This window comes from Limulus polyphemus, unplaced genomic scaffold (genome assembly GCF_000517525.1).
Source record: "Limulus polyphemus unplaced genomic scaffold, Limulus_polyphemus-2.1.2 Scaffold4902, whole genome shotgun sequence".
NCBI lineage: Eukaryota > Metazoa > Arthropoda > Merostomata > Xiphosura > Limulidae > Limulus > Limulus polyphemus.
In genome coordinates this window covers 68,225-78,907 of record NW_013670512.1, presented here as the reverse complement: position 1 = coordinate 78,907, position 10,683 = coordinate 68,225, and the positions used below count along the sequence as shown (strand labels likewise).

Here is a 10,683-nt window from a genome sequence, read left to right as displayed (position 1 = left end):
CTTTAAAAGACACAATGGTTTATTTAAAGCAATGTTTTAGACATATATGTTTTATTTGAAAAGGCTGCTTTTCTACTGGTAAATTTTTTTTTTCGCACTTAGACTAGCCATATATTTGCCCATTGCTATGCATTATATATAGATAATTTAGTTACACAGAAACTATAAATGCTTACTATATTCTCAAACAAATCTCCATGACAATCACGAGCTGCAGCTTAACATTTTACATCTCAAACTAATGTGATCAAATAGTCAATAGCTACAGATAATCCTCACGAACCATTTCAGCTAGCTACTAGCTATGTTTATTATCCTTACAATGTATAAAGTTAGCTACCATATCAAGTAATCCTTTGCCCATAGTTGGACATAATAAAAAAAAAGCCAGCAAACAAGATAAATAAAAAATTAGGAATTTATAAGCTTGCAAATAGGGATCATAAAAAAGTAAGGAAACAAGGCTGGAGTTACTGTAGACATTATTTACTCAAACTACAAATCCCTATTTTGACTCTACCAAATGTAATTCTGGGTAACAGTATGGAGTGAAAATAGGGATTTGTTTCCTTGCTTTTTTCATGATCCCTATTGGCAGGTTTTTAAATTCCCAATTTTTTTATCTTGCTCTCTTATTAAAAAGACCAAAACTGTATTAAGTACCTACGTGAAGCCTAACTAGTGATTTAGATAAAGGTAATTACTGGTTTTAAATCATTATGTGTATAATATGACCCCCCCCCCCCTGAAATTCTATTAGCTTTGCTTATTTTTTTATGTTACTGTTAAGGTAATTTTATTTCTTCTGTAGGGTGGTAACTATGTTGACCAAATTACTGTATAGTACTTCATAAAAGTTGTTTTGGTTTTAATAATGGATTTTTCATAATTCAGTTACTCAGATTTTGAAAATGATATTCATTTTTTTCTTTTATGTAAGGATTTTTTTTTAAATCGGGATGAAAAAAAACTCACTTAGATCAAATTATTATTTTCTTTACCATAATGAACATTTTATATTATTTTGTTTGTTAACAAAAATACAAACAAACTGAAGAAAAGGGAAGAACATTGATGTCAAACGAATATGCATCCTTATTCATCCTGACTTTTTTTTGTGTGAAATCTATGTGTTTTAATCATCTCAAAACTATGTGTTGGGGTCTTTCTTTTATGTATTGTGTTATGACGTTTCGCGCAAACTCTGTATGTGGTGGAGAAAAATGGATATCATTTTCAGATTCAGCATACAGGTATTACTTAGAACATGAAAAATTTTAAGACAATAAACCATTGCAGGCCTGTGTTATAGACAGCACTGGCCTTGGTGTATTTGACAAAAGCACCTTGCAGTGTAAATTGCACTTTAGAGGCGGATAAGCCCTAACCAAGATCATCACATTAACACCACTGATGTGGGAGAAACTGCTGTAAAGCCTAGGCACTCATTTCTGTATTATTATAGGTTGTGAACACTCTTTATATTTTTATGTTTTCTGTATTTTTTTCTTGATAAAAGTTTTGGATGTTTCATGGTTAAGCTTATTTGTAATTATTAAGTATGAGACTGTATCAAATAGTTTTGACATATATTTAATATATTTTTATTTTAGTCTGTAACTACTGTAGAGACCATTGCACAGTTATTTTTTCTTTGCAGTTATTATTTTACAATTTTTGTTGTACACCACATTTTTCAGCTGGTGGTTATTTATAGACAAATAAAACCATAATAAAGAATTTCCCAAACCATTTTTTTCATAGTGTTTATATTTGTTAATACTCTGTAATAAAAGTACTTTTGTTGTTGAATAAACAATCTATTAATTTTTAATTATTAATAACTATATATATAGTCTTAAAAAAGTAATGTTTGCACTTAACTGAAAGTAATTTAGATAAAAAAATACATTTTAATAACCATTATTCTTATAAATATTTTCCAAATTCATGTAAAAATACATTTAATACATATTTCTGTTGTATTAAGTTAACTAGTGTTAAGCTTAGGTATGTGTATGCTTTTTAGCGATGTTTCAAGTAAACTTGTGTAATGGTATAACTGAGAGTTGCATTTAATGATTAACTGTTACATACATTTTTGACTTTTATAATATTTAAACACACAAAACATGGGCATTAAATTAAATAATTAACCCTTACATACATGTAGGAAAATAATAAATCTTTTATTCCTTCTTTTTATCTTTAGAATTTTTGTAACTGGCCAGACGAACCATTTGAAGAAATGGATAGCACCTTGGCTGTACAACAGGTGATGATCCGAGACTTCATCTGTCCCTAGAAAAATGCCTTTAAACATTATAGATTTGTTTATGACTTTAATAATTACAAAATTTGAAACCTCTACATCTTATCCTGTGAAAGTTTGCTTAAGCTGTTTGAGGATGATTTCTGCCTACATTTTTATGAATGTCTAACATGAATTAAATTTGTATTAGATTCTAATGCAATATTTTCTAGGTCTTTAAACATACAGAATTTTTTGACATTAAAGCAAAAGTTGTTTTCATTTTCAATGATATTTGACATGTATTTGGATTAAATTTTCAATTGTATTATTTGGCATACAATTCTTAATCTTATGTGATTGGTGTTGTAGCATCAATTTCAAAGATTTTCACATAATGTGCAAAAATTGTTTTAAAGTAACATAACATTAGGGACCTTTTGGTTCATCTAGGCTTTCCTATCTGTGAAACTAAACACTTAAGAATAATAAAAACTGAAAACCAGCCATTATTATTTGTTGGCTTCTCACCTTGATGCTGTACTGTGTTGAGCTTTTAATAGTGTAGCATATCTTTTTGTTATGCTTCAAGGTAAGTTAAGGACAACAGGCACTAACTTTTGTTCTTTTGTTATGGATAAAAAACATTTAACAACTAGACTTACCATCAAGCAAATACTAGCCAGTGATTCTGCAGCCACACAGCAACTTTCAGATACTTATTCAATACTTTCCAGTATTTATCAGAAACATCTCTTGGTATGATGTTTCACTCTTTCATTTATAAGCATTTAAACAGGCTTGCTGGCTCTCCCAAGCTATTGAAGAAGTTGAGATTTGGAGACCTACTGGTCAAAACCTTAAGACCACAAGACAATGAATGCCTCTTGAAATGTGCCACACAAGTAGTTGCCATCTGTGTCTTCATTGATCATACCATCACACTATTCTTTTTCCTGTCTCTAGAAAAGGAAGTTATCAAGTTATTGCCTTTTCCCTTCATCACTGTGGGATACTTAAATTAACACAATTCACATTGGGATGGTGAAAATATTGATGGAAGGGATTAATCTGTGGAGCATATCTTTTCAGATCACAACCTTTCTCTCTTCAGCACTGGAGAATATACCTATTTCCATGCCCTGAGTCGGACATAATGCCATTGACCTATCCATTTGTTCACCTCTCTTCCCTTATTTTTCTTGGGAGGTGGATAATGATCCACAAGACCATAATAATTTTTCTATCATTCTGAGGAGAATTGGCTATAGTTAATATCATCCAACTTGTATGTCATTGTAGAAGCTGAAGAAGGTCAGCTGGCTCTCCTTAACCCTTTCACCGCATAATTAGATTTCATGGGCAGTCCCAATCAGTGTCATTTCTCCATCAAAAAACATTGTAAATTAGCAGTATATCACTGTATTATGCATCATGATATTTAAGACACACTTGCATTGCATATATTGACATTATGGTGTCAGTAACTTACCTAAATTATGTAAAAACACAGAGAAAATACGACATTCAGTTGGTATCTCTGTGCATGGGTACCTCACATAATCTGCTTGCTGGGCCCCAGCCAAGAGATTGTTTATTTTTGTGTTTCCCACTGATGCTCCCAGATGTTAGCTCAACTGGTGTCTGGTGTTCAATTCAAGCTTGTGGAGGGTTGTCTCTTTTTTGCTATAGAGGGAAAAATTTCTTGACTGTGGAGAAACTACAATTATACCTTCCATCGACTATAGTCGATTTCTGTGGTGAAAGGGTTAAGCACTCTCTCAGAACTTGATCCTGCCATAATTACCTCACCATTTATTAATGATTGTATGGGGAGTAATTTATCACATTGTCCAGCAGCTGTACTTACAATCCCTAGTTGATGATCATAGTTCATGAAATAGACATTAAGGAAGTAACAAAGAGGAAACAAACTCACCAAAATGAGAGAATGAATAAAGTAAGGATTTTTTAGAATTTCTCTAGACATTACTCAAAAACGCTATGGTGATCTCAAGTTTGGGAAGTTTCATCACTGATGGACAGACTTACAGACACATGCTGCTTTATAATAAATCAATATAGTATAAATCTTCTTTACAAAATAAAGGTTTCCTTCTGCCTTCTAGATTTCAAAAATTTTCCACATGTTATAACAATTCAAAATTCTTTGAAGCATATTTATAAAATCATTATTTATAGTCTTTTTGAGTAAAATAATGCAAGGAAGATCCTTACAAAGTTGTTAAGATGAATTATACTAAGAATCTGCCAATTTTTTGTAATGGTCCCATATCTTTTTATTTTGTGAATGTTACAGGGAATTTATTGGAAAATTTAAAGTAGCAGATTAATGAAACAAGTAATACTTGTAGTAATTACATGTTGTTTTTTATTCCAATTATCATGTTTAAATAATTTTAAGAGAATTGGACACATTATCTATTCATAAAAGATTGATTATTCATTTAGAAACAACTCAACAGGCTGTCAACCATACTGTTATTAACATTAATACTACTTATCGAACTATTTGTGTCACTCAAGTGTGGGTGATTCTATTTTTAAGAATTTGACCTAAAGACAGGGACAGTAAAATATTGTTAATTCCTTTCTGAATGGCCCATTAATTTTAGCATGAATGAACAGAAGTACTGATTCATCAAATGTGTAGTGTGTTTCATTTTATAAATGGTAAAATATGGAAAGTTTATTATATACATAGCTTGACTATGTTACACTGTTTCAGTTTTGCTTTGTGTAGCATCATTGATTATTTCAACTTCTATCTGAATATTCAAAGCTTAATACTTGCTTCTTTACACACAGTTTGCAGACTGAAGATGATCCAAATACGTTATCTGACAAGAACGTCTGAACGAATGCACGTAGCATATTTACTGGTATATATTTGTGGGAGCAATGGAAGCAGAAGTGAAAACTGCAGATCCTATTTGTGCTAATCTTTGTCACACATTAGTAATCAATGGATATGACACATTGTAGAACGAATACTAAATAGAATAGGATTAATGTATAGGCAGAGAAGTATTCTGAAGCAATACAGTTTTTTTTTATGCAGGCCAAATAGGTGTATAAAGAACAATGAATCCAGTGACTTTAAAACAATACAAATATAGTTTTGTATGAATTGAACATGTATAAATTAAATGAAGAGGTTGGCAACTGGAGATTGCAGTTTAATATAATTATCCATGTTATGGTGTACATATGATTAAATGAGGTGTTATTATATATTCCCTGTATTAGGTGTGATCCTAAAAGCATAGTATTTGGTTTATCTTATAGTTCATCCAACAGACGATAAGGAAAGATCCTTCAAATGTTGATGAAATTCTTACTCCTCCAGAGGGACAAGATGAAGGTGTTTGGAAATATGAACATTTGAGGTATGTTTTTAACCACACCTGAGATCATTACCTTCATACTTTGTGTGGATGTATCCCCTGTCTCTTGTTAATTTCTGCATTTTCTGAGATTTATTGTTTACTTCTTATCAAGAAACTCTGAAAATATTGAATCAGTATATGAAATAAGTTCTTGATTTTTTTTTGTTTTATTTTATAATGCTCTTTCTCATTCTGTACATGTATGTTTTCTGACATGCATGTAGATACATAGAGTTAAAAGTTACAATACAACTGTTAATGTTCTATGAGATTTATATATATCTGTATATGCAGTTCTCTAATTCACAGCTTAATAATTTTTTACAGTACTGTTTTATCATGATCTGTTATAAAACAACTTTTTTACATAAAATTATTTAATATATAGAAGTCTGGTAATAGGCTGAGACACACCCAACTGTATTAACCACCATTAGTTTAAGTTATTAATATGTATAGTTTAAATGCTAGGTACATATCATACAGAAGGTATCCAACCTATATCATGCTCTGTCAAGCACTATAACTAAATGAACCTGCATTTGAAAAGTCTGTTAGCTTTGACTGTAAGAATAAATAGCACCCACAGAAACATAAAACTAGTAACAGTAAAAAACTGATTGCTGCTAATAAACAGCACAGACAGATAGATTGCTAATCTTCAAGTTTATTAGTGATCTACAGATAATTATTCAGTAATATTTAGTATTCTTGATTTCATAATAATATCATCTGTATTATCTGAACTATCAATTCTGTGAACTTATACAAGTTTGGGTTGTTTTATAGATTTATCTTTGTTGTTTGTATTATCCTTTATGATACATATACCTCACATGCGAATTAAGTATTATATAGTAAGGCTAAATTTATGGTGTTCAGTGTACCTTTTTGGGTTGTTTTTTTTTTGCTTAATCCCAGAATAGTGGCAGTGGAATCTGTATAACTGCAAAATGTTTATTAACTATGTTTTGTGCTTTAGCTGACATCATTGTATTTCTGACAAACAAAAGTACCCATCCCCAATGATGGGAAAAGTTTAAGTTAGTCTATCAAGTTAAATTATTTCATGGACTTTAAAGGGTTAATTGTGTTGCACTCTTGGTTTCACCCAAAGCCAAAGCTCTGAGTTGCTTTTACTGTCCACTGCAAAAAGTAATTGTTGAGCATCTCAGTCATGCTAAGAACCGCTCAACAATAACATATATTAATTCTACATTTTTGTTCTTTAAGTTATGTCACATTTTGAAATGTGAATGATAGTGTGATTAATTACTAACAATTTAATGTAGAATATCCTGTTTGAAAAATATAATTTGGCATCAAAGTTATTCATGCCTGTTCTCTCCTCATTTCAAAAGTGAATGTTGAGCTTTGCCTGCGTGCACAGCTTTTCAAATGTAGTGAGGGAAGTGGCTGCCATAAACGGGAGACAGACAAAAGCTCAGACAGACAACATGGTTTATAATATATATAAGATCAAATTATAAATACCAACACCTAAATCTATTGCTTGTTCACCAACTTGTAATAAAAAAAAGCATAGCAGTGTGTGTGTATATAACTCCTGCCAGGAGTGAAATTGTCACTACTGTAATAATACTTACGAACAGCAGAAAAGAAGCTCAACTCCTGTATTTTTCCACTTGTTTAATACATAGAAATAAATAAACATATTGCTGCTTGTTTATCACCTGGCAGGAAAAGAAAAGGGAATCATTTTGTTTCAATATAAATGATAACTGTTGTGTTTTTCAGTGTGTTAATCAATATTTATTAGGACTTTTTATTTTGTATTTTTAATTACAAATAGATTAACTTTTTTTAATTTTAAAAACAGAAATGATAAAAAAATCAGTACTGTGAAAATTAAAAATTAGTTTCAGATATTTTTATGAAGTATTGTTGTTTATTATTGTTTTTTTTTTTACCAGATATTAAGTATAAAAAAAAAGGTATGATAATGAAATATGTGGTATGTTTCAAACAAGTTTTATCATTGGTCACGTATGAATTATTATTATTTACAGACAATTCTGTTTGGAATTAAATGGATTAGCTGTGAAGTTGCAGGTAAGATCAAGTGTTTCTTCTTTCCAAGTATATAAGAAAGGAGGAAGTGTCATTAAGTGAATTAAAATGAACTTGTGTTAAGTATGATCTTTACATTTGAGATAACATATCATCACAGTGATGCTGCTACAGCAGCTCTTTGTTTTTGAAAATCTAGGTCAGCTTTAAATTATAAGCCTGAAAATGCTCGTGAGTTTTTGTGGTCAACTGAATTTGATTATCTCTCAAACACCTATGTGTTTCGATTCAATGCACCTGTTATATGGTTTATGTCATTGGAAAACCAAAATTACTGGGTGAAATAGTTTGAAACTTCAGATGAACCTTCTACAAATTATGTAGCTTCAACAAAATGAAATATTTTAATGTGATACTCGTATGAATTTGCAGCTTTGAAATTTTGAAAAGATGTCAGTGCAATATGTTTTTTAAGAGACAAATGAACATGCTCTCCTTTGTTGTAAATTTTAATTTCTGATTTTTATGTCATTGTACATTCTTCTAAACTTTTCTGTATACTGTATTGCCCGTAAGTAATGCCCCCTCTCTAATTATCTCCCCCTCCCCCTGGTATTTTTATAAAGCTTACCTTGTGTAACAGCAATAGTAATCCAACGTATAATCCACTTTTATTACCGTAATGTTGATTTAAATAAAAACACACAATTATTAGCATTGAAGTCAACAAATCATGTGAAAGATAGAATCTGGAACTGCAACAATGCTATAATTAGCACACACACACACCCCTCCTCCTGCATTTCACTGGGAGCATTAATTAGGGGCAATACAGTAGCTTATACTTTATAAAGCTTCAAATTTTATTTTGTTTTGACTTAAAAAATACCATGCAGTTGTACTGTTTACAATCACTGGTATACAGTGAATAAACTATTTAGCAAGCCTACATTTTTAAAATTATTAACCAGAAGGTTTCATTTAATATAAGTGCAGATAGCCCTTGAGTAGTTTTGCATGAAATTGAACAAAACATTTAATATATGTAATACATTTTAAACCTGTTTTATATTAATGTATTTATATTTCTTTTTGGTGATTTTCTTTGACCATTCAAACAGTTACAGGTTGATAAGGACTAACATGGCGGCTTTGTCGGTGAAATGAAACCTAGTAAGGTCGAGTGCAAAATGAGTTAACTAAGCCTACCTCATTTTTTTAAATGAAAAGCATTACTTTTCTTATCATACTGCAACATCATAATTCAAATGAATTACAGAATAATAAAACAAGCTCTAAAAATGGCCAAAACTGTAACTGTGGCAAAAGTTGTTCACAAGCTTCTTTTATTATAGTTACGTATCCCCAAGTTAAGCCTTTAACACTTTATTCTGATCTCTGTATGATTTTTCACTGAATTAAAATCTATATTAGATTATACAGTTCACTAGCATATGACTTTTGAAAGCTGAGATTACATCAATTACAGGCCCCGCATGGCCAGGTGGTTAGGACGCTCAACTCACAATCTGCGAGTCGCAGGTTCGAATCCCCGTCACACTAAACATGCTCACCCTATCAGCCGTGGAGGTGTTATAATGTGATGGTCAATCCCACTATTCTTTGGTAACAAAGTAGCTCAAGAGTTGGCAGTGGGTGGTGATGACTAGCTGCCTTCCCTCTAGTCTTACACTGCTAAATTAGGGACGGCTAGCGAAGTTAGCCCTCGTGTTGCTTTGCACAAAATTCAAAACAAAGAAACGTTCTCGTAAATGAACTTTAATAAACAATTTTGATCATGATTTAACGAAAATATACAGAAGACAAAACTTTGACACAATCCTGTAAATTTTCTTTAATATCCTCGTGTAGCTTTGCGAGAAATAAAAAAAAACATCAATTACATCACACCATGACCACTAAGATTGAGAAACAATTGTTAATTAAAATCAATAAAACTGCATTTATATTTCAAGTTAAATAGTCAATATTAATATTATTTTGCCCAGAACTATTTCACCATTTTTCCTAGGACTGTGATATTACACTAAAACAAAACAACACTTGATTGGCATCTTGATCTTGTGTGGCGCTCACACATTATAAATTAAATGAAAATATAATTCATCAAATTTTTGTTGCTGCTTTTGTTTGGTGTTTCTTAAATTCTCAACCCTAGGCAGTTGCCTACTCTGTGCATGGAAATATAATGAAGTCTTCATTATCAGTATTTACAAGGTAAAATCTATGATATCACACACACAAAATAATTGATTTCTTTGTGGAAATTTCAACAGATGGGTATAGCAGTTCACATTTATTATGTGTATATATATTTATCTGTATATTTTTGGCTTGTAAAAGTGCAGTTTGCTCTGTATTTTTAGAAAAAGGAATTTTTAAAAAACTTTAATTTTATAACTTTATTATTATAACTTTAATAACTTTTATTACTAGCTCCAGTGTTTTCCAGGTATAAAAATAATTATTTTGAATTTTCTAAATTTCGAACTTTAGAAATTCCAGATATAAGCATACATTATATTGCAATATTGTTAATGTGTTTTTAATTTTCATTTGTCATGCAAGTACACCAGTCACTGTTAATTATTGTTTTGTTGCCAATGTGTCCCTTCTTTCTACCCTTTGTTTTTAGTTTTCTGGGCCATTTAACTGATGTGGTCCTTTAAAGACTCAAACCTAAGACCTTGCTGCAGACAAAACAATACATTTGGTGCATCTACATGAACACATTTTATCTGAATTCTGTAGTGCAGACTATTGACTTAACCATGTTTTTTTTTCTCAGAGAAATGTGGAAAGTGAACAGATTTCAATGGATGCATATGTTGTACTCACACAAGTACACATGGAACAGAAAATCCTCATTGTAGCCTAGAACACATCTGAAAGCTTTAAACATAGTTTCATAATAGTTTAGTTTTTGTTCTTGTTGTGGTGCTTTATTCTATAAAATTGCAATTAAAAAAT

At 31.0% G+C, this 10,683-nt stretch overlaps 1 protein-coding gene across 1 annotated transcript in view; it reads left to right on the top strand.

The window, feature by feature from the left end:
* Positions 1 to 2,213: 2,213 nt before the first annotated feature.
* Positions 2,214 to 10,683, top strand: part of LOC106471848 (MOB-like protein phocein) — a 19,631-nt gene continuing 11,161 nt past the window's right edge. Inside the window, exons 1-3 of the mRNA XM_013932471.2 lie at positions 2,214 to 2,275; positions 5,561 to 5,661; positions 7,692 to 7,734. Coding sequence (XP_013787925.1) covers positions 2,249 to 2,275; positions 5,561 to 5,661; positions 7,692 to 7,734 — 171 coding nt within the window. The 5' untranslated portion in view covers positions 2,214 to 2,248. The remainder of the gene's footprint in view (positions 2,276 to 5,560; positions 5,662 to 7,691; positions 7,735 to 10,683) is intronic.